The 25,026-nt window shown below is 44.5% G+C and overlaps 1 protein-coding gene across 1 annotated transcript in view; it reads right to left on the bottom strand.

Moving 5' to 3' along the window:
- Nucleotides 1-25,026, bottom strand: part of LOC126481985 (hemicentin-2) — a 1,625,790-nt gene that overhangs the window by 963,241 nt on the left and 637,523 nt on the right. Inside the window, exons 3-4 of the mRNA XM_050105950.1 lie at nt 21,057-21,277; nt 772-882 (exon numbers count right to left, since the gene is read on the bottom strand). Of these exons, the coding sequence (XP_049961907.1) occupies nt 772-882; nt 21,057-21,277 (332 nt within the window). The remainder of the gene's footprint in view (nt 1-771; nt 883-21,056; nt 21,278-25,026) is intronic.

The raw sequence follows: 25,026 nt of genomic DNA, 5'->3' as shown, positions 1-25,026 counted from the left end.
GTAAGGAATCGCCGCAATCGGCAATAACTGACAACTCGTGTAACGGTAACTTACATTGCACATTGAGTGTATCAGATACTGAAAACACCGTAACCGTATGTTACAATGCGTATTCAGTGTATCAGATACTAACTGAAGAATAATTTTAGATTACTTATTTAAGGGTTTTAAAAATAAAGAAACTTAAAATTGTTGGTGTATTTATTTAGAGTAAGTGTACATACAGCTGTACGTTTAACTACATTTGAAACTTATGTAAAAGTATAGTCACTTAAGAGTAATTAAGTAAGAGACGAAAGAAGTCCACAGTCAATTGGAAGAGCAGTTATCTAACAGTCAGTTCTGTAGAGGCGACCTATAATTAAAAATATTTTAGTCTTCTTGTAGAGACACTTAATTAGCCAAGATTGCAAATATTTGTACATAGTAAGAGTGACCTCTACCTGAAGCTGAACCGACATGAAATAAACCTATCTAAAGAAATGCGACCGATAACATCTTTTAAACGTCACTGAACTGGGAGATACAGGTACTTCGTAACCATTTCCATAATGGAATTTTAATCTCTGTAAAAAGTAGAAGAGTACTCAAGATGAACTAAAAAAAAAAAAAAATTAAAAAAATGCACGATCTCGTAATGTTAGCTATCCACCACATAACCACGACCAAATGTGGTTTTAATCGTACCACAATCACAGCACATATTCCTCATATCATAGACCGTATTATTTACTATTGTGGAGCGATAAGCGAGTTTCTGTTGGTACTTACCTCCATGGACCTTGCAGGCAAGGAAGAGATCGTAACCCTCGAGAAATGGCCCTGCAATGGCACTCACTTCTCGGTCGTTGGAGTCGAAGATGGCAGGCGGCGAAGGTGGCACTGTGAATATCGTAGTACACTGAAAAACTTGCTCTCATGAAAATGTCAATATTTACACAAAATACATGCGTCAAAATCGTGATATCACGACTATTACTTAAGTCAGTACCGAATGTAAGGAAATTTTATGAGGTTGTGGAAAAACGTGATCGCCACAAAAAAGAGTTGACAGGAAATTATTACCTGTAGGGAAACAGCGATTCCGTGGCAACGTTTTTCATTAAAAAAAAAAATAGATATATTGCTGCTGCTCTCATTCACTTAGAATGACTACTGGGAAGCTGGTACTCTACTTACAGCAAATGCCGCAGATGGAAGGTGCATTGTCAAATGCCCAGTCGGGTTGACATTTCCATATTTTTACAAAATGTTTCGTCAAGTCCTTGGGTCAGTTGTGGATAAAAATTAACTGGTCGACGAAGTACACATTTTACCAATTGTCAAAAGTGCAACGGAATTTAGACTACCCACCGTGACGTCTGAGTGTGTGTGTGTGTGTGAGGGGGGGGGGGGGGGGGAGGGGAGGTGTTTGTCATGTAAACAGATATTCGACATCAAGGTATATGACTCGACAGAAAAACCACCCAGGCCCTCAGAAGAATATTGCACACAATATTTATGCCTGCTCAAACGGAATGGAAAAGGAAATTCGACGAATATTTTATTTGCTCTGTCTTATGAAGTCCTGCGCCGTAGTTGAGTGGCCTGCGTGGATGACTGAAATGCAGAAGACCCAGGTTCGATTGCCGTTACTGCCAGGAATTTTTCCTTGAGGGGAGAATTGCTAGTGTGTGCACTCAGCCTCGTGAGGCCAGCTGAGTAGCTGCTTGATAGAGTTGTAGCGGTTGCAAGCTCAGAAACCCGATAACGACCGAGAGACTGGTGTGTTGACTATCCAAGGACACCATTAGCATGGGAAGACACGGTGGTTGGGCGTTCCGAGTGGCCCGTCTAGGGCCACAATGTGGAGCTTTTAACTTATTGTCGCCGGCCTGAGTGGCCGAGCGGTTCTAGGCGCTACAGTCTGGAACCGCACGACCACTACGGTCGCAGGTTCGAATCCTGCCTCGGTCATGGATGTGTGTGATGTCCTTAGGTTAGTTAGGTTGTTCTAAGTTCTAGGCGACTGATGACCTCAGATGTTAAGTCCCATAGTGCTCAGAGCCATTTGAACCATTCTTTTGAACTTATTGTCTGTCCTTTGAAGGTAATCAATTACTGATCGAAATGTATCAAATGTTGAGAAACAATAAAATCTGGCAAATACTCTACACATTTGCTTTCGAGAATGAGTGAATGCGTTATACGGCCGTTTCCTGGTCGAGTAAACGTACCGGTAACGCGATGAGACAAATTATTTTAACAGAACGTCTGTGGTATCTACGGTATTTGAGAAGGCAGAACTGAAACTGTGTATTTTGAATTTTATTTATTTATTTATTACTGTGCTGCCTGCTTTTTGGGATGGAAAAGCAATGGTGGAATCTGTCTAGCTGCACCCGTAATGAAATAAAGTTTCCTGTTTATTAATGGGCCTTACATTGTTTACGGGAATTCAAACCATGAGTGGCAATCCCGATTTTCAATTACAGTTCGAGGGGCATGAAAGGGAAGCAGTGGTGGGAAGGGAGTGAGACAGGATTGTAGCTCATCCCCGATGTTATTCAGTATCTACATTGAACAAGCAGTAAACGAAATAATAGAAAAATTTGGAGCAGAACATAAAGTCCTGGGAGAAGAAATAGGAACTTCGAGGTATGTCGATGACATTGTAATTCCGTCAGAGACAGCAAAGTACGTGGAAGAGCAGATAAACGGAAAGGAGGATATAGGATGTAAGTGAACAAAAGCAACACAAGCATAATGGAATGAAGTGGAATTAAATCAACTGATGCTGAGGAAACGAGAGTAGGGAACAAGACGATTAAGTAGTAAATGGGTTTTGATTTTTGGGCAGCAAAACCACTTAATGATGGCCGAAGTATAGAGGATATAAAATGCAGACTGGCAATGGCAAGAAAAGCCATATTTGTTAACACTGAATACAGATTTAAGCCTCAGGAATCTTTTCTGAAAGTATTTGTATGGAGTGTACCCATGTATGGAAGTGGAACATGGACGAAAGACGCTTTAGACAAGAAGAGAATAGAACTTTTGAAACGTGGTGCTTCACAAGAATGCTTAAGGTAGGTCAGTGACTAATGAGAAGGTAGTGAACAGATCTAGAAACAAAAAAAAATATATGGCACAACCTGGCTAGAAGAAGGGGTAGGTTGATAGGACACATTCTGAGACCACAAGGGATCATCAGTTTAGTAATGGAAGGAAGTATAGGAGACCAAAAGATGAAGGTAAAAATCGTAGAGATAGACCAAGAGATCAATACAATAAGCAGATTCAGAAGGATGTAGGTTGCAGCCGTTATCAGGATAGAGTAGCATGGAGAGCTGCAGGAAAACCAGTCTTGGGACTGAAGACCGCAAGCCGGCCGTTGTGGACGAGCGGTTCTGTCTGCTTTCCGCAGCGCTGCGGCGAGGACGTCTTGCTTAAGTCCCGTCCGCGCGGTCGCGAGTGCCCGTAGTTGTTTACTACTGCGTTGTCGCTAGTTTAGAGTACATCACTACCGACGCAACATGGCACATTCATACAAACAAACCACCATCAAGATCAGTTTTCAAACCGATCATGCACGACCGCGAGCTTTTGAAGTGGAACGTTTTCTACGTGACGAAGTTAAAATTGACCCGCGAGACATAATTGGTATCCATCACTCTATCACGAGCAGTGTTGTCTACGTCAAGCTAGTAAGTGACGAGGTATGCAACAGAATCGTGAGCGCACATGCGAACGATCTTAAATTCAAACATTCTGATGGCCATATTGGGGCGGTCTCTATCGATCACGCGAGGCTTGGCCTCCGTACGATACGCGTCTTCGAAATCCCTTTCGAAGTACCACCGGACGTAGTCACCGCGGCTTTCCAGCCCTACGGCAGAGTGATCAGCCATGTGGCCGAAAAATGGACCACCTTTACAACGTACCCCGTTCTTAACGGGGTACGACAGGTTAAAATTGAACTGACCAAACATGTTCCGTCATATCTTGTCATCGGCGGATGTAGGGCGATCATTATGTATGACGGCAGCCACGCACTTGCTCTGGTTGTGGCCAAGTAGGGCACGTCCGGTCGGATTGTCTCCGACGACGGCTTACTCAAATCCCGACAGGTGAATCTATGACTCCTTCTACGGTGACGATCCTTCCTCTGAATTACGCCGAAGTTACACGGGCAGCAACCTTTTCCGATGCTGACGACATTAGTCCGATAGCCGCCCCCGATGGCGAGACCAACATGGCTTCTGCAGTACAGGATCCGGCCTCTACAACGGCGCCCCCACCTTAAGATAATCACCGACCGACTTTGCAAGAAGGCGTGGATGCCAGGATGGACATCGACCCACGGGTTGTGCCGACAGCGGCTTTTCTTCCAGACACCGGAGCAGCTGACGAAATCCACCCCCATTCAGGTACTGAAACACACGTCCGTAAACAGCGTTCCCCGCGAAAACACAAGAGACGGCGGCGTACTCCATCGGACGAGTGTTTGCACGATCGTCTGACATGGACTGTGGAAATTCCGACGACAGTACCGGCGGTACGGAGGCCGCTGTAACTTCAAACTCACAGATCGCCGTGCTGACGGCTTCAGCCCTTCCGACACCACAGAACAGCAGGATCACAAGCAGACAGCCGCTGCCGATTCCCAGCCAGCAGAGCCGATGGAGTCAGCGCCGAGTGCCGCAGCAGCCACTAACAGCCACCAACAGCCGATGGTATTTCATGGCGACTGGGCGGATGACTGTGAGGAACACTCCTCGCCCATCGTGTCGGACGACGCGGAGGGAAATTTACCCTACCAGTGTCGATCCTTTCCCGCCGTCAGTTACAGTGACGAGACAACCTTACACGGGTATTGATGGCCGACACGGATGCTGTGGATGGACATCAAACTTATCGCGTTGCAACTATAAACATCAACACTATACGGACGCGCGCTAAGTTATCCTTGCTTCAGGATATGTTGAACTCTGCTTCCATCGACATAGCCCTTCTCCAGGAAGTGTACGTCGACGACTTCCCAGGCATGTACGGTTACGATGCTTGCGTCTCTCCAGCTTCCCCGACAGGCAGCGGTGTCGCTGTACTTCTTCGGGAAGGGATAGTGGCGGGGGCAAGAGGAATGGCACTCACAGTACTGGGTGTCCGCCTTCTCAATATCTACGCACCTTCCGGGACGGACAAAAGTCGCGAACGTTCACGATTCTTTGCGGAAGACGTCGCCCCGCTTTTCCAAGGCCGCCACGACCATCTGGTGTTTGGAGGTGACTACAATTGCGTACTGGCGCCCAGAGATCAACTCCCACGACATAATCCGTGCCCAGAACTCGAGACGCTAATTCGGGACCTGCAGATGGTGGACACTTGGGAACATCTTCACGGCCACCGACCGGGATTCACGCACTTCACAAGTCACTCTTCCAGTCGTATCGATCGGATTTATGTCTCACGCTCTCTCGCCGCTGGAACACAGGATGCGGAACTGTGGCCTGCAGCATTCTCGGACCACTCAGCTTACATTTGTGCCGTCACCGTGCGGCGGCAAGTGTGGAGAAGCCGCAGCCCGTGGAAATTAAACCGCTCACCTGTCGTACCCGGATTGCCGCCAAGCCGTTGATGATACGTGGCATTCGTGTGAAAATCGCCTCCGTGCATATCCCACAACGATCCGCTGGTGGTTGGACTGCTCCAAACCGGCACTGAGGAGAAGGTTGATAACCTACGGTCGTGACCACGCAACTTGGCGAAGGCATACACTCGACTTTTACTTCCGGGTCCTGCGCGACTGCGATGCTATGGCGCCGTCTCCGGAACGACAAACGACGGTCCACCGAGCTAAGGCTCAGATCCTCGCTCATATGCGACGCCACCTAGAGGGGGTAGTCATCCGCTCGAGGACGCAGGATCGGATACCTAGCGAACACCCATCAATGTTCCACGTCCTTCGTGAACGTAAACGACGCCAACGAGCGCTGATACGCTTCATCGACACGGAGGACGGTCATCGCCTCACCACGCAACAAGGCATAAACACAGCGTTCTACAATCATTATTCCCAACTCTATTCTGCTCAGACCCCTGATCCGACAGCACTGGTGGGCGTCAGACGATTTACGACACCGTCACCCCGGCAATGGAAGCGGCCTTGATGGAAGAAATTACAGAAGAAGAAGCGATCGACGCCATTAGAAAAGGGGCTGTCAACAAGTCTCCGGGTCCTGATGGCCTCCCCTTGGAATTTTACCGGACTTTTCAATATTTATTAGCCTCCCGATGGACGGACATCCGTCGCGAACTACTATCCCCGGACGTGCCGCTCCCTGCGGCCCTTGTGGAAGGCATGATTATTCCTATTCACAAACCGTCCGGTGGCTCACGACTGCAGGAATACCGCCCGTTGACGCTATTGAACTGCGACTTTAAGATCTTTTCTCGACTGTTGGCGGCGCGGATACGCCAGACCCTACGAAATGTTACCTCACCCGATCAAACGTCATTAGGAGGCGACAATAATATTCAAACAGCTCTCAGTGAATATCGTGACTTGATCTCACTGACTAGGGCATATCGTCTGAAGGGTGCACTGGCGGCAATCGATTTTAGTCAAGCTTTCGACCGAGTGGACCACAACTACAGTATTTGGAAGCGGTCCTCCAACGTATGCGGTACCCACAGCCATTCATCACTGTCGCCATGCGACTACTCCGTGGCGCGACGTCCAAGGTAGTCGTCAACGGCCGACCTTCGCAGCCCCTCACCATTTCTCGATCGATACGCCAAGGCTGCCCTCTGTCCACTTTACTTTACGCTGTGGCCATGGAACCTCTCCTCTGCGGCCTGCACCAACGGCTAACGGGTATGACGTTACGAGGCCACATTTTCCGGTGTAAAGCGTACGCTGACGACCTGGTGATTGTCATCCGCAACGGGAACGACACTGCTAGCGCACTAAATTGGATAACGAAATATGGCATGGCGACTGGTAGTCGTATCAACGTCGCAAAATCTGTGGCGATGAACTTCGGGGCCGGATTGTCTGAGAACAGTGTCACCCCGTTACAGCTCAGAGATAGTTTGCAATGTCCCGGCATTGATTTTACAGACGATATACGACGGACCGCTGCTCACAACTTTCGACGGCTTTTACGGAATGTTCGGACTGGAATTGCCAACAACCGCCTACGAGCCCTGGACATCGTCCAACGGACCCAGTATGTTAACACACATTTAGCGTCACGCATTCCGCACATCGCCCAGATATTACCTATACCGGTGATGTTAGCTCGCCGTATACTTGCGGCTTTTGGGTCCTTCGTGAGTTCAGGAATGCTTTTCAACATCAAATATGAGACTCTCACCCTTCCCCCGGATCGGTCGGTGTCTTTTACCTCGAACTCAGTTACGTTCGACTTGCCTTACCAGCGACCCAACTGGCGACGGCAAAGACGCTTTATAGGGTCCTGCAACGTGGACGACCCGATAACGTCGTGGAGAGGAAGCACCCAAACGTCAACTGGCGAGTAGTGTGGAGGACAATTCACCATGTAACACTGGACTGACGTCACGGCGATGTGGTATATCACTGTCAACGGTAAGCAGGTGACCAGATCAAGGCTACGTGCGATCCACGTGGTAGACTCACCCACGTGCACGAGCTGTGGCGTTCAAGACAACGATGAACACCGTCTTAGCTGTGGCGAGTCTGCGGCAGTGTGGCACTTAGTGAGGCAAATGTCAGCATACTTCCTTCGGGTAACGCCGAATCATATCGACCCCAAGACTATCTTATTCCCGGATGAAACGTATTACCCACGCACTAAAACTAATGCAATGACGTGACTTCGTGGACATGCAGTGCATTACTTGTTTCAAGACGGCACTAAGGACACTTTAGACTTTTGGAACTATTTGCAGGAACGGCATTGCAAGATCCTCCGTAACCCAAAGTATCGACAGTATTTTTCCAATTTTTTGTGGAGTGCGTTCCACGACCCTCCACGTAGCTGGAACATCACGGGTAAGAGAAGCTAAAATTACAATACGATGATAGAACACTACACGGTACAACGTGGGATCTACTTTCATCATTACGAGAAGTCATACCTGGATGATACAGCAGATGGAGAGTTTCGTTGTGAACCCTCACACTCTGTAACAGTGTTTGCCCTATTTCCTCTTTTTGTACCCGGTGCGAAAAGGTCTTCGCAGTTTCAGTTTTCCCATCTGGTGCAAGATGTAGCACTGGTTAATGGTGGTATGGATTCCACCCTTCAGTTTTGTTTCATGGTTTCCTTCGCCCCGCACTTTGCTCTATTTCTTTATGCCTTTTTCTACAACTATTAGCATGGTTTTAGTTATGTGCGTCCCCAACTCGACGCAAAGAGTGCACTTACTAGTTTTCAGTTCCTTACTGTTAAAAAAAAATTTTAAAAATGAAAAAAAAACATTTTAAAAAATTAAAAATAAATAAATGAATAAATAAAATAAAAAATTCACAATAATACACCACTTCACATCCCCAGGGTGGGAGATGGGAGGGGGCAGACATCGTGGACAGGCCTCGGGTCGCGACCCCTGCCCACCTTGTCTCCGCCAGCCCACTACCTGTAAAAAAATAAAAAAAAATAAAAAAAATGGATGGATAGAGCGTCTGCCATTAAAAAAAAGGGGGTAGCGTCTACATTTTGTCTAAAGAAAAAAAAAAGCTGTTCTCGGCCCTTCAGTCTGGAACCCCGCGACCTCTACGGTCGCAGGTTCGAATCCTACCTCGGGCGTGGATACTTGTGATGTCCTTAGGTTAGTTAGGTTTAAATAGTTCTAAGTTCTAGGGGACTGATGACCTCCGATGTTAAGTCCCATAGTGCTCAGAGCCATTTGAACCATTTTTTTTAAGACCGCAACAACAACAGTTCTATTTGCACAAGGTACTTACAGCCATTTGGCCTGGTACGCCTCTTTTATCGACTGAGACTGACATTCATACACACTTAAGTGATCTTACATCACGTAAAATAGCATACACGCACTAAGGTAAAAAAAAGAAGCAACATGAAAGAGATACAGGGTGTCCAGAAAAGGGCTCCCTGATTTCAAAGTTAAATATCTCGAAAACAAAGATCGATAGAGGAATGCAGTAAACGGTATGTTTATTGTGAAAGCTGTAAGAAGTTTATACAGCAGTTTGAAATAATAGTTACAAAAGCTGCTAACAGATGGCGCTGTACGCTGTACAGCTCATATCAGCATACATAAGTGAAATAATCGTATGAAAACAATCTTTGCAAACAATCACATCACAGTGTTTTCAAAATGTTCACCATTGGCACTACAGAGGTGGCGCAAACGAAGAATGAAATTCGCCATCACATTTCGTAGTGTCTCAACCGAAATGGATTCACATGCCACAGAGATCGCCGATTCAAGCTCGTCCTACGTGGCGGGATGCTTCGGGTAGACCATGTCATTCACTGTGCCCCACAAAAAAAGTCACAGGGAGTCAAATCCGGTGAATATGGAGGCCAATCCATGCCTGCACCAGTAAATTTGGGATATTCCAAAGCAATGACTCGATTCCCGGAGTATTCCTCAAGAAAGCGAAACACTTGTTCGGTCCGATGTGGTCGGGCTCCATCTTGCATAAACCATTCAGTACCTGGCCGATCCTCTAACGATTGCTGTGTGGCGACGAATTGTTCTAAAATTGCAACGTAACGTGCACCAGTGACCGTTTCTCGAATGAAAAAAGGGCCAATAATGCCTCTGCTGCATACTGCGGCCCACACAGTAACTTTAGGAGAATGCAAGGGTTTCGCTCCACACCAATATGGCTTTTCGGAACCCCAAAATAGCCAGTTCTGCTTATTCACGTATCCATTCAGGTGGAAGTGTGCTTCATCTGTAAACCAGATGCAGCCAACATCAAATCCTTCACTATCAATCATTGTGAGCATCTGATCAGCAAAGGCAACTCTTTGTTGCACAGCTCGTACGGGTATGGCCTGGTGCGTTAGGCTCTTTCTCAGTATTTTCTGCGTGCTGGAACGCTTCAAACCAGTCTCAGATGCAATTCTACGGACGGATGACATTGGATTTCGCTGAATAATTCCATAAACTGTGGCGATATTTTCAGGCGTAACTGCGGTTTGCTTGCGGCCAACATGCCCCACTAGATCATCAGTTACGCTGCCTGTTCGTTGAAATTTTGCGAAGAGCGTACGAATGGATTTCGCATCGGGTCCTTTTGGAACATTAAATCGTGCTTGAAAACTTCGCCTTGTTGCCGTAGGACTCTCTTCTAACCTGTGGTACTCTAGCACCAGAAAAACGCGTTGTTCAATAGAGTACATGGTTTTAATCTCTTCCTTAGGTACGCTAACCTCCTTTCACGTTTCAATAGTGGAACTGATCGCTCTGGGCTTCGGATCACTATTTATACTAGGCATTACGTATGGCGATTACAGCGCCATCTGTTAGCAGCTTTTGTAACTATTATTTCAAACTGGTGTATAAACTTCTTACAGCTTTCACAATAAACATACCGTTTAATGCATTCCTCTATCGATCTTTGTTTTCGAAATATTTAATTTTGAAATCAGGGAGTCCTTTTCTGGACACCCTGTATGTACATTGGTCACAAACTGAAATTCATTGAGATATCGACAGAAATGAAAAATTATAAACTTTCGCGGCCGATGGACGAATGTGTGATACTCCAGCGCAATTTCACCGCTCAGGATAGTAAACAGGGGACATGTAGCTACCAGTGCTTAAATTCTTAGCGAATTTCATTCTGTGTACTCCGTTGGACATGCGCTTAAACATTATACGCAGATGTCAGGATTTGAAAGAGTTGGGCTCAACGAAGTCAGTAGGAGTAAATCGGCGAGTCGCTCGACATTTGAATGGAAGCGATGCCACTATTCGACTCTGTTGGCAGGAATGGATGAACCATGGCCGAACGCGGCGGTAGGAAAGAAAGAGTCGGCCTAGAGAGACGAGAGAACGTGAGGATCGAACGATCACCAGAGTGTTTGAAGTGATTTAGGAGCAGTGAAATAATTTAAAATACGACAGCTGGAATCCAAATCTCACTTAAACCACTGTAGTATGCCGACCAATGCAGATCTGCGCAAATGAAGTTACCTGTATTGTCTGTACCTAATGTCATAATGTGCTGGCATTTTCTGAATCAGTGATCGATGAGGGACGATGGTGGACGTGTTAGGAGTCCTCTTTTACGGGTAAACATTCTTAACATGAAAATAACATCACCGATGTATAATATATCTTCAAGAGTACTTACAATCTAAAAGAGATAAGTGGCACTATTTGTTTAGCGATATAGTTAAAATTTCATTTTACCAAATTTTATTTTAATCCTATCGTGACCAATTCAATATTTTATAAATTTTCCATCACAAAACTTACAAACTTTCGCGTTACATCATCCTATTACGACGTTTTTGAGACGTGTTGCTCTCGGCCAAAATGAGAATTAGACTGCAGGGTGTTTCTGTAAAAGCGTGCAAAATTTAAGAGGACCTAGAGGATGCTGAACAATTTCATGTAGGGACCTGGGGTCGGAGACGCCGGCTTAAGGAGGTAATAGGAATAAAAACACATTATTGTGTACTTTCCTATTTTGCATTAGTTACAGTTAACTGCAAATGCCATCATTGACACAATTAACGTACCGTTTTTACTGTGTGTTACGAAGTGTCCTGAAACTGACGGCCATTAACGTAAATGCAAGCATGACATCAGCGAACAATATTCTGACGCATCCTGACAAATATCCCTGGTGTGTTTCAAATCACATCACAGGCAGGCCATGGAGCAGTCCTCCCCTTCTAGTCCAGCAACCAGAAAACACTTATCAGACTTATTAGCAATCAGACTCGTCCTCCTCGTTTTCTTGAAAGAAAGAAATAATGCACATGGTAAATAACCTGTACAAATGTTAGTTGTAAATACGCTGGAAAACACTAATGGTAGTCAATGCGGCAGACGAGTTTACTTCCACATCTGCATACTGGCTTCTTCGACCCCAGGTTCCCCACATAAAGTTGTTCACTGGACCATTTTCCATGTCCACATACATTTTTGCACGCTCTTACAGAAACACACTGTATAAATAATGTTAGATAATCGACTTTCATTAGAGTCTTGTTTATCGATGAGAGCCATCTTGAAATCTTTCTTGGCATTAGAGAAGCTACTAATGTAAATCGTATTCAGGCAATGAATTCTTGTCAGCTTGTGCGGTTGTCTTATTTGGAACGGCAGCAACGATACTGCATCTAGTAACACGTAGTGGTGATACATTGGTAATACAAAGGTTTGAAGTAATTAAAGTCCACCTTTACTTGCCGTTTACTTTGAATCAATGTATTAAAATTACCATACTTTCACATAATATTATATGTATACAACTAGGTACTAACTACAATGTACAGACATAGATATAGGATAAGGAATAGTGATGCACTAAAGCTGCCTCTGCAGTATGGTCTGCCTAGCTCCTTTCGTTCTAAGACGTCGTACGTGCATTCTCATAGCACGCAGCTGACGCATCTACCCCCGTTTTAGTGCCATACTACTGTTGCACTAAGCTATGCTTTTCAGTGAACTACCTACCTTATAAAGACAGTGAAACTCCGTCAGTGTTTCCAGCACTATGCCACAATTCAGAAGCATCAATAACTAATAAAGTTTCAAATATGTTTGTACGTTTCAGAATAAGATTGCTTAAAAATATCGAACGAAAAGTCAAACATTTGAAAAGAAAAGTGGGAAGAGAGAGGCAGAGAGAGGTAATGAGTGTTTATTTGTTACCATGTCTTACATCTCTTACAAACCGATGAAGCTACATCCGAAATCGAGAAGGTACCGTTCAAACTACTGCACTCTCAATCTCGAGCAGAATGCCTAACTAATGGTACGGATGTGACCTTCAGTCTTGTCAGAGCGAAAAAAATGATGAAACTACACGAAGAACAAAATTCAGAAATGTTCCGAGTTGTGGAAAGAACGAACGCAGACGTTTTTAAACTGAAGTGGATTCCACTTTGATGGTGACCATCTTTACTAACAGAATTATGCAGCATCTGCTTCGTTTCTTTTTTATTAGACCTCGAGCACGGCATTTTCCAAAGGAGCGCTAGCTCGAAGACTACCACTGAGCTATTATTCTTCATGAAAACTGGTTAGAACATAAAGAAATAGTTATAGAATGATGAATGATGATGCACTAAAGCTGAACCACAAACAGTTCCAAAAACGGTTCAAGTGGCTCTGAGCACTATCTGTGGTCATCAGTCCCCTAGAACTTAGAACTACTTAAACCTAACTAACCTAAGGACATCACACACATCCATGCCCGAGGCAGGATTCGAACCTGCGACCGTAGCAGTCGCGCGGTTCTGGACTGAGCGCCTTAACCGCGAGACCACCGCGGCCGGCTACAAACAATTCCTCAGCAGTACGATTTGTCTAGTTCCTTTTTATCTCAGATCTCGCACGTGCATTCACATAGCATGCTGCTATCGCTTCTAATACAGTTCTCGTGTTATGCTGCTGTTGCTCTTGCCGACGCTTTTTAGTTAACTACGTATCCTATACAGGCGGTAAACATCCGTCACTGCTTCCGACATTGCGTTGCAATTCGGTAGCATTAATAACTAATAAAATTGACTCTACCACAAAGAGACGATTATACGTCAGAACTGCACCGAAACGTATTTTTTGGAAGTTGGAACGCGTTTTGTTTTCTGCTATGTGACATTTGTTGTCAGTGCCAGTAGAAATGAAAACCAGTTTTGGCTGCCCAACACACAGAACAGCTTTAGTAGACTACTTGGTGCATGTTAAGATGGAATGAAAGTACTCCTTCAACGTGTTGATTTGACAACACTGAGAATAAATGTCTATAAACCAGCCGTAAATTGTTGTTGAAAGTTGGCAATAAAACATAAGTCATCAGATCTGGCGTGTCTGTGTTTTTTTTTATTTTGCTTGTTTAGAAATTAGCTAACCTATGCAGAAACTCTTTGGGCTTACTATTTGGTCAAGTGATATGGTTAATATTAATGAAATTTGTGTTATTTATAGTAGCATAGTACTTTTTGTGAAAGGGTGGCCCTGTAATGGTCCAGTCAACGAAGGGAAATTAGGGGGAAAACTGTGTAGTCCCAAATTTTTCTACAATTGTAGGTGGCAGTTTCATGACCAACACAGCAAAAATCCTGATCGGTGGGGCCTGAATGTGGCCGGTGGTTGAGCTTTAAAAGCAACATTATAGGATTTTCTTCACTGTCTTAAACACCACGGCTTCTGGCTAAAATGTTTCCTGGTACAAAACTAAACTACATCAAATTTAGTACAAAATAGGTCCTAATAAATTTTCTCTAGGATTAGTAACTTCCACGTAGCATGGGAAGGAAGAAAGCAAATTACTAAAATAGTATTTTAATTGCATAAAATGAACATATATTTCTAAATAACGTGGGTTAGTAAACAAATATTAAATGTTTGCGCAATATCTAAGTGAAGCAGAATACCATTAAGGCATAAATTGTCTTCTGCGGTTAACAAGCTTGAAAGGAGGAGGTGTAGGTTAGAAGCGTGAGGGAAGGTAGGTCGTCGGTTAGTGGTCATCCACTTCCCTCCTTCATAGATCTGCAACATAAAGAGCGAAAAGGGAAGACACCATTCACTCTATCGCACTACGTTACAATGAGCAACCAGACCGTATTTCACAAAGTTATACCAACCTCTCCGCAGCTCGCCTTGCGAATCACCGACGCAGTGCGCGACACTCTGCCGAGGGAAAGTGGGCTGTTGTTTATTTACCACAGAGTGTGTTAACCACTAGTTTGTGAAGAAATACCTCCATGGTAAAGGCCGGCGACCATTAAGATTTGTCACAACTTCCTACGTTTCAAAGTTGTGCCAAGTGGGTTGACATTACATGAAACACCCATATGAATTACTACTAACGCTAAGAAAAGAAACGCAATTGGACAGAATATACGTCAATCTCTGCACACTGTTCTACAATACTAGAGGTGAATTGGTTCTTAGTCATCCAGTACGTCACCGAGAGAGGCGTCGCAGTGGTTAGCACACTGGACTCGCATTCGGGAGGACGACGGTTCAATCCCGCGTCCGGCAATCCTGATTTAGGTTTTCCGTGATTTTCCTAAATCGCGCCAGGCAAATTCCGGGATGGTTTCTCAGAAAGGGCACGGCCGACTTCCTTCCCCGTCCTTCCCTAATTCGATGAGACCGATGACTTAGCTGTTTGGTCTCTTCCCCCCAAACAACCCAACCCAACCAGTACTGTAGCTGTAGCGTTCTTCTGGGAAAGGCAAATTCCTCTACCACAAGTGCTGCTGGCTTTTCTGTTTAGAAACAGACTATACCTCCCCCGCTTTTCCCATTCAGTTCTCTCGTATGGGCTCGTGTTTAAATTGTGATGATATTTTCAGTTCATTAAGTGAGTGCTGAATTGCAATTGTCAGATTAGTTGTTATGTGAAGAAGCACAAAAGCTGGAGACATCACGTGTCAACTACACTCAAGAGAAAGACCCAGCTGTAACATGTTGTAGGTATCGGATAATGTGAGTCCTGTTCCATCAGACATATTGACATTCACCTTGCAAGATATACTTTTAACATCCAACTCCGCCTTTCCACCTTGTTACACACCCAGAACACCATTTATCCCTTAATATTGCTCTAATGCATTGAGATGTGGTCCACAGATTTAATATTTGTTTTAACTCACTGCCTTAAACAATAAACAAATTTTATATGATTAAAACACTATTTCTGATAATCCGTGGTTCTTCCATTCCCCTACAACGTGGAAACTAATAGTCCTAGAGAAATTAAGAATAAGACCTTTTTTGTGTAAAGTCAATGTGTTTTAATTTTTTACTGGTAAACTTAATCGCTAGAAGCCATTTGAAAAAGTGGCCTTTACATGCCCCGCTCCAAACACCACCCACCTACCTCCACCCTACACGCTCACACCTCACACCTCAGGGATTATCAATAGGTTTTCTGTGGCGGCACCCCCCCCCTCCCCCCCCCCCCCCTCCCTGCCACACTACAAAGATTTGCGACTACTTGAATCTTTCCATCAGTCGACGCTTTTTGGTCTTCGTTGACTGGGTTACAAGTTCAGCTGCCTTTAATAATGTATCCAGAGGCAAAAGAAGGCCAAAGTTGTTGATAGGACATCCACAAGGTTCGACATAAAAAGGAAACGAGAGACTTTGGAGCTGGATATTACCAGATATCTTCAGTTAGTGCAGCTTGCATTTTAAGCTTTGGACTTTTTACTCCTTACACGTCTTCATTCGTTGGTTTCGCTGTTCAAAACATTTCTGTACGTCATTTTTCGTGAAGATGCAGCTTACCACTACCACATGCGCATTATCATACCCGAATTTGCACGTAATTTATGTTCAGAAACAAAATAAAAAAACACCAAATAAAGTGAGAAAAGTGGTTGATGAATTGCTATAACATTTTACAAGGAAGATATTGCTACATAAATGAATCTTCGTGAGGGTATGGTTTTCTTGATGAATAACTGATCCGTCCTTCCACAACTAAATACAACTGTTCTCTGCATGTTACAACATTTTCTCAAAGTTGCTTTATCAATATTTTGTTATGTTTCTAATCATGATAATGCTCTGCATTTCTCAAAGAAATAAAAAAACTTTGAGCACTGCACAACTCCGTTAGATGTAGATTGTAATTTCCAGGGCGTGGGTGCAATTTTGTTTCTGGATCTTAAGTAGAAGTTCATGGTTCATCTACTGTGTGAAAGTCCTTCCTTCATTAATTCAGAACAAACTTCCTTTCTTCTTCTCTACTTCTCCACAAACAAGATTTTTTTCACCAATTTCCTAAAGATTTTCCTGACGTCAACTCCAACGTTATATTCATGTACAGCATTTCAACAATATTACAGACGCTCAATTAGTTTGTCTTGTTTGTCCAATTCTTGGGCTAATTGCCTGCTTGGTCCATCCTTATTCTCCATAAGGTTCCCATCATCAAGAAATCTCTAACTCATTCACCTGCACTACTGTCCATAAGCTTCTGACAGCATCTGAATAGTCTGTGTTGTTGAATAAGTTCGCAGGAAGTTAACCGCTGTACCCGGCAGAAAGGGAGAACGTATGTATAGTAATTTGTCATCGGCTTCCATTCAGGTGATAGAATAAGCTGAACCTTATCAGAGCATTAGGTCACAGCTGCAAAGTTTAAAAACTGCCGCAAACTAATATGCTGTGACAAACATCTACTTTGAAACGGCTGCAGTTGCGGCGACTATGCAGTTTTATGACCTGTATTTCATCACATCGTGTAGAACAGCGTACGCTGTGGTAGCGATGCAAGCCGAGAGACAAGACAAATTACTCACTCCACGAATCACAGATGGTCATTCCACATGGACGGGAATATGGGAAAGCGATGGCACGAGGCTTAGATTCCTTGAGCACCACACACGGTAGAAAACCTTGGATCGGATTTGACGCCAAAATGCATAATGTCCATGTTTAATTGATTAGTAAATGACAATGATGAAGACTTTAGTCATACTAATATCTTTACATAAGAGGCGACCAAAAAATTTCAAGACGAAGGCCGTACATTCCAGAATGGATATGCCAATTAGACAAAATCGCCGTGACCATTGAGGCGATAGCCCCACCGACCGTACCAGGTTAAAGATCTCCAGATGCGTGAAGAGTCCGTAATGCCTGCTGCACATCCCCGTCCGACAGGATCGTTGACCATTCAAGGCCATATTTTAAGGGACCGAAGGCGTGATAATCGTATGTGGAGAGATGAGGACTATAGAGAGGGCGCTCGAGTGTCTTCCTCATTGTGTGACTTCTGCATATCGACATTTGCGATATGGGAAGGAGCGTTGTCAAGAAGCAGCAGCGACATCATTTCGCAACGGTGATTTTCGACAGATCTGCTGCCCCACACACATTCTACGTTCTCCATGAGATGTGTAGCGGTGTTTCTCCTTGGGTAGCATCCGCCACAATAGCTGAATGGTCAGCGTGACGGACTGCTGTCCTAAGGAGCCAGCGTTCGATTCCCGGCTGGCCCGGGGATTTTCTCCCTGCAGGGACTGGGTGTTGTGTTATCATCCTCATTTCCTCTCCGTCCGGCGCACAGGTCGTCCAATGTGGCGTCAAATGTAATAAGACCTGCACCAAGGCTGCCGGACCTGCCCCGTAAAGGGCCTCCCGGCCAGTGACGCCAAACGCTCATTTCCATTTTTCCTTGGGGAGCCAAGAACAGAATCATATAACATTGATCCTGTTTGGACGCATTTAGTAATAATGTCGACGTAGTTTAAGTTTACGCATTTACTCCACACTCTTAGGAAAGACACGAATGTTACACTAATCACTTTCCTAGATGACGGTTCTTATATATCCGCATAGGAGTCCGGTTAAGTTGCATATACGCAGTAACAAAGCCCTCAAACGGAAAGTACTTGATCGCCTCTTATTATTAGAATTTCACTTATTAAAAGCTGATCCAAAAAAATAACAAAAGGATCAATTTAATGCTACGAAAGTTGACGTACATTGAGAATCTGTCACGAAAGAGCACCCGGTGTAACCAAGTAGAAAACAGCAAGGCACTGTCTAAAACAGTCTATGCCGTCCATGACTGATCCCAAGTGCTGCATTTTAATTATGAAAAGTATCTGAAGTTTAACTGGCAGTAATGAAACTGTTGTTCGAACTGAAGGAACGGGGAAACAGATACTGTGCACTATTTTGTGAATATCGTCGTACTGAAAGGTCTATTATCGGATTCTGCGATAGTTACTGTGGTTAATAAGTTTAGACTGGCTCTCACGTAGCATTGACTATGATAAAGTTTTTCCTCGTTTTGGTTTGGATTAATAAATGAGGAGGCATTCCGCGTATTGAGACACTATTATTGGGTCATACTGGCACCGTCGAAGCTACTCGAAGCTTCACTGTCTCAAAGCGCATATTAGAAGCCGTAGCCTAATGAGGAGAAATTCAGTGGGAACAACTCGAGACAGATTTGGAAGATATCAGGTAAGCAAGCTTCCATCAAGGTCTACGTTACACTCAGCAAGCCACCTAACTATGTGTGGCGCAGACAACTTCTTGTGCCACTAACTTAGTCCTCCAACCCCGTTCCACTCGCGAACAGCGCGTGGGAAGAATGACTGTCGGTAAGCCTCTGAGCCTGGCATCTGCGTTTCCCACTATTTGTTTTACGAGGTTATTCCACTTAAGGTCGCTCTGGATAGTTATTGCCAGATATTTTACCGTAGATACTGTTTCCAGCGGCTTGCTATCAATAGTGTAGCTGTACAGTAGTGGATTTCTTTTCCTATGTATGAGCAATATGTTACACTGATTTACGTTCATTGTCAACTACCAGAGCCTCTGGAGATCATTCTGTAAATGTTTACTATCTTCTGGCGTCGTCAATTTGTTATTTGCAACGCATCATCTGCGAACAGCCTTAAAAAGAATCCGACGCTTTCTACTAGATCATTTATGTGTACTGTAAACAGTAACGGTCCTACCATAGTTCCTTGGGATGCTCCATAAGTTACCTTTACATCTGTCAATTGATTTTGTTCCGTTAAGGGCTACGTGTTCTATGTCGAAGGAAGTCTTGAATCCAGTCGCAAATCTGTTCCGAGACTCGGTAAGCTCTTTTTTTCACTAAACGGCAATGCAAAACGTGTCAGATGCTTTCCTGAAGTCAAGGAACCCGACATCAACCTGAGGGCCGTTGTCTACGGCCTCCCCTTGGCCATCTAGAGAAGAATTAAGCGCAATTTAGTAGAATTTATCTTTGGAGATTATTAAGCGTTGCCCTCCACATCCACATACAAACACCACAAGCGACCATATGGTGGGTGGCAGAGGATACTTTGTACCTCTACAAAGAATTTCTTTTCCTGTTCCACTGACAAGTAGAGGAAGGGGAAAACGACCGTCTGTTTGGCTCCGCACGAGCACTGATTTCTCTTATTTTATCTTCATGCTCCTTATGTGAAATGTACATTGGCGGGAGTAGAATGCCGGTACCCTAAATTTTGTCAGTAGTGTTCCGTGAATAGAAAGTCGTCTTCCCTCCAGCCTTTCCCTCTTGAATTCAGGAAGTTCATCTTCGTAATATTTGCATGTGGATCGAATCTACCAGTAACAAATCTAGCGGCCCGCTTCTGAAACGCTTCGATGTCTACCTTTAATCGGCCATGGAAGGGACCCAAAATACTCGGACAGTACCCAAATATGGGTCTCCTTTGCAGATGAGGTACACTTTCCCAAAATTCTCCCAATAAACCGAAGTCGACCACTCGCCTTCCCCAGTACCAACCAGACGCCGTCGTTCCATTTCATATCACCTTGCAACGTTGACCCGTCACAATCGATGTGACTGTATTAAGCTGCGTACTACTAATGTGTTCGAACGTTATGGGGTTGTTTTTCCTACTCATCCGCATTAACTTCCGTTCTTCTACATAAGCTGTCATTTATCGTACCTACTAGAAATTGTGTCTAGATCATCCTGTATTGTCCCACAGTCACTCAACAACGACAGCTTCCAAAGCACCACAGCATCAGCAGCAAACAGCCGTAAATTGCTGCTGAGCCTGTCCTTACTACTTAAAAGGTGTTCGAGCCGCGGACATACCTGGTAACCTATTCGGAATATTCATGTTAAAGGCATTCATACTGAAATAAATATAACTTGTAGTAAACGGAACTTGCATAATCTGTTAACTTGAGGGACAAGTTACCACTTCTTTTATATTTCGTGCTATAGAAAAATAGTGAAGTTTAGGTGGGTAGGTTGGGTAGTTACTAAAGTTATACTAAAAAATCTACGAGGTTAGCGTCACGGTACTTCTCTTTCTAACAGTTTTTGGGAGGGAAAAACGCAATGGAGTCTCATACTGACAATGGGAACGCACGCCCAAACAATTATAAAGGAAGTAAGTGCAACATACCGACGATGGTGAGGTTGATCCGGAAGTTGACGGTGGGCGAGTTCCGGAAGTCGATGCGGCAGCGGAAGACGCCCTCGTCCGCCACGCTGACGTTCTGCACGCGCAGCACCGCCCGCCGCCCGGGCAGCCTGGACAGCGCCTGGAAGTTGGCCCGCGCCCCCAGGTCGTCCGTGGTGGCCGAGTGCACCGCCTCCTCCAGGCTGGACCCACGGGCGTCGAGGCTGCAAGACCAATTCATCAGTGTTAGCACCACCTTACAGTACGAGTTGGCGAAGTTATTCTATTACGAGGTGTCTGAAAAAAGTAACGAGACAGATTTTTTTATCTAACAAAGTTTCTATTTTTTTCAAAAACTGTATTGTCCAGCTCAAAGCAGTTCCCTTCGGCAGCTATACATCTCCAGAGTCATAGTTCCCAATCGTGGTAGCAGTGCTGAAGGCTTCAACTCCTAGGGCCTTTAATACGTCAGTCACATTCTTTTGAGTGTTCTCCACTGTCAAAAATGACGCCCTTTTAAGACATTTTTCAGTTCTGGGAGAAGAAATAAGTCACAGATCAGGTGAATAGGGAGCCTGTGGAACAACAGGGATGCATGCTGAGGTCGATAATACGCAACTTCACTGATGGCGCTCTTGAAAGTGGTGGGAGGTGCAGTGTGACCTGGGGCGTTGTCATTATGAAGCATCACTTGTTTACTGTGTCCAGTCTCTCTACACCCACCCATTCCATGAGCCCTTCAAGAAAACCATTCTAAAACACTTGGTTGACATTTTATCGTGAAATAAAGTTCAACTTCATGTTCTCGGCCTTCCAAAAATGATTTGTACCAGCGAAAAACTTGAGCTCTTGATAATGAATGTTTTTCATAGGTCTGTTTCAACGTTTCAAAGATCACACTCGCGGATTGCCCGAGGTCAGCACAAAACTTGGTGGCATAACGTTGCCCTAGTTTACGCAGTTCCATTTTCGCGACACATAACAAAAACGCAACTTCACTGATGGCGCTCTAAAAAGTCACATGATGGCTGTACGGAGCTGCAACTCGGACTGAGCAACTGGAAGTAGAACAATACAGCAATGCCAGATCGCTCACAGTCTTGGCAGTCTCATTACTGTGTCCTCGGGGTCTTTCGCGACGGCATACATGAGTAAAACGTTCTCCGTTTTGAAGCCACGTCAATTCGAATAAAATCCTCGATCTTTCGATGGCCATCTCCGCCATCCTCGTCTGGAGTTCGCTGACACTGGAAAACGGAGAACGTTTTATTCAGTCTCATTACTGCTCTCATACACTTCGTATGGAGGGCATGAGAGGCACTATGGGGTAACAGGACACCAAGTTACGGATCGATGGTGAAGTGGTCAGTGCACTAAAATACGCCACTCCAAATCATAACAGATAACTGCGTGTTCTGTGTCAATATAAGAGATATCACTTGTGGAATTAGTATAGAATATATGACTGAGACATTGACATCACTCAGTCGTGTATGGCAGTAATTCCCTCGTGTAAATTTTTTGCTTCCGCTATAATTGTGGTGATTTCCGAGGGCACCTTCATCGATGACAGTTGACTGAATTGACCCTGTGTGACTGCGGCTCCAGTTGCAAGAAAACGAAGTTCATTACAGCGTCTAGTGAAGGGTGTACAAGAATCACTCAGTCCTGTGAAATTTTTGTTGTCTATACAGGCTTTGAAAATACATTACGACGATCAACATTTCAACGAATCGGCAGCAAATAGTGTAATGAAACTTTGTGAAAGGTTAAAACAACGTGCCAGGAGCACCTAGGGAGCCTAGGGCGCCTTGCCACGGTCCGCCCTCCGTCGGGCACGGCTGTGTGTGTTGTCCATAACGTAAGTTAGTTTAAGTTAGACTAAGTAATTTGTAGGCTTAGGGACCGATGACCAAAGTAGTTTGGTCCCATGAGAGCTTACCACAAATTTCCAAAATGTGCCAGGCCGGGACATGAACCTCTTGCCTTCTGCAGGCAGTGCTCTGATCGACTGAGCTACCCAGTCACGACACATCCTCATGCTTAGCTTCCGCCAGTACCTCTCTTTGCCCCCATACGGAAAGGTTCCAGATTCAGGTCCGACACACTGTTTTGATTTCCTAAAACCGTATAAACCGCCGCAGAGTGATAACTCATTGTGGAAATGTGAAAATGGGGCCCGCATCTCGTGGTCGTGCGGTAGCGTTCTCGCTTCCCACGCCCGGGTTCCCGGGTTCGATTCCCGGCGGGGTCAGGGATTTTCTCTGCCTCGTGATGGCTGGGTGTTGTGTGCTGTCCTTAGGTTAGTTAGGTTTAAGTAGTTCTAAGTTCTAGGGGACTTATGACCACAGCAGTTGAGTCCCATAGTGCTCAGAGCCATGTGAAAATGGGCAAAATGTTCCAGAGTCGATTTAAGGTTTACAAGCATGTCTCAATATGAAGCCTTAGATTTTCGATAGTAACCACTGCGTGTGTGTTTCCTGTACACATGTACATACTCTACACATGTATGCTAATGCCGAATTTACTTTGGGCGGAATCATGGGATTGCAGTTAAAAACTGCATAATATTTATCAGAATTTTTCACACTCGTTTACAAAACGGAGATTTGAATTTTACGGAAATCTTCTAGTAAAATTTCGCTGTGCCAATCACATTGAAATAAATACAGTTAGCAATAAACCGAATCTACTTAACCTACTGACTTTATAATGAAGTTACCACTTCTTTTGATGCTTCACACTGCCGAAAGTTGTTGAAGATTAGATGGCTACATTGGATCACTAACAAAGATATACTGATTCTAATAGGACGCGAAAGATATATGTCACACAACGTGACGAAATGAAGTTATGGGTTGACAGGCTACTTCCTGCGCCATAAATATGAACAACATAATACAGAGGAGCAGCAACGATCTGTCGATATAGCTGGATTTAAACATCATCCTAGATTGTACTAATGTTTTATTGATGACCGGTTTCGACTGCATGGAAAAGTCTTCTTCAGAACATAAGCACCACGCGGCTGCTGCGGGCGGCAACACGATAGTAAACTGGCGAAACGTCGAAAAAATCACTAAACTTCGCAAGAAGATCCCGAGGGAGAGGGAAACCAGTGGCCACGAAAGCAAGAAATATTTTGTATTTAGTTAACTGTCCACTTCACACGGATGCTGTCAATATTTCTGTCCGTGTCCACATCCAGTAAGGGAAACTTCAGTTTCCTTTACTGTTTCAAGGAAATTTAATTCAGAATTGGTGAACCAACATTCTTATTATGTTTCATTTTAAATAAATTGGTACTGACCAACTCCATTCATGTTACCAGGAGAGATAACGCAATGGGCTCGAATTATGCAGGGGATGCATTCAGTCGGAATTTAAGTTTTCCTGCTTTCCCTAGCAAATACCAGGAGCCCATGAACATGGTTCCGAACCAAAAAAAATGGTTGCAAGCTCTATGGGACTTAACATCTGAGGTTATCAGTCTCCTAGACCTAGTACTACTTAAACCCAACTAATCTAAGGACATCACACACTTCCATGCCCGAGGCAGGATTCGAACCTGCGACCGTAGCAGCAACGTGGTTCCGGACTGAAGCGCCACAGCGGCCAACGGTTCCGAACCCCATGACTGCTGGAGCCGCTAATGGCCTGTTCGTAAATCTTCTCCAACCGGGTTATGTGGAGTGCACTGATGTATCACGATATGCATTCACGTCTCACTGATCGGCTAAAAATATTGTCTTTCCTTCGGACGGCCCACGAAGAAATCTGATCTGTAGTTTAAATTAATGCATCTTACGTCATCATTCCAACACTGTTCACAACACGTTTAATGGAGGGATAATGGAATTAATTTAAAAACAAAACCACACAGCTAGGCTAAACTGTCTGTATCAGGATATGATTCGTATGTTTTGTTCATGTGGTGAAAAAGCAACTCCTAGTAAGAAGAATAAGCGCATTT

Source organism: Schistocerca serialis, chromosome 5, assembly GCF_023864345.2.
Source record: "Schistocerca serialis cubense isolate TAMUIC-IGC-003099 chromosome 5, iqSchSeri2.2, whole genome shotgun sequence".
NCBI lineage: Eukaryota > Metazoa > Arthropoda > Insecta > Orthoptera > Acrididae > Schistocerca > Schistocerca serialis.
Note: the sequence above shows the minus strand (reverse complement) of the source record. Positions and strands in the feature narration are given on the sequence as shown.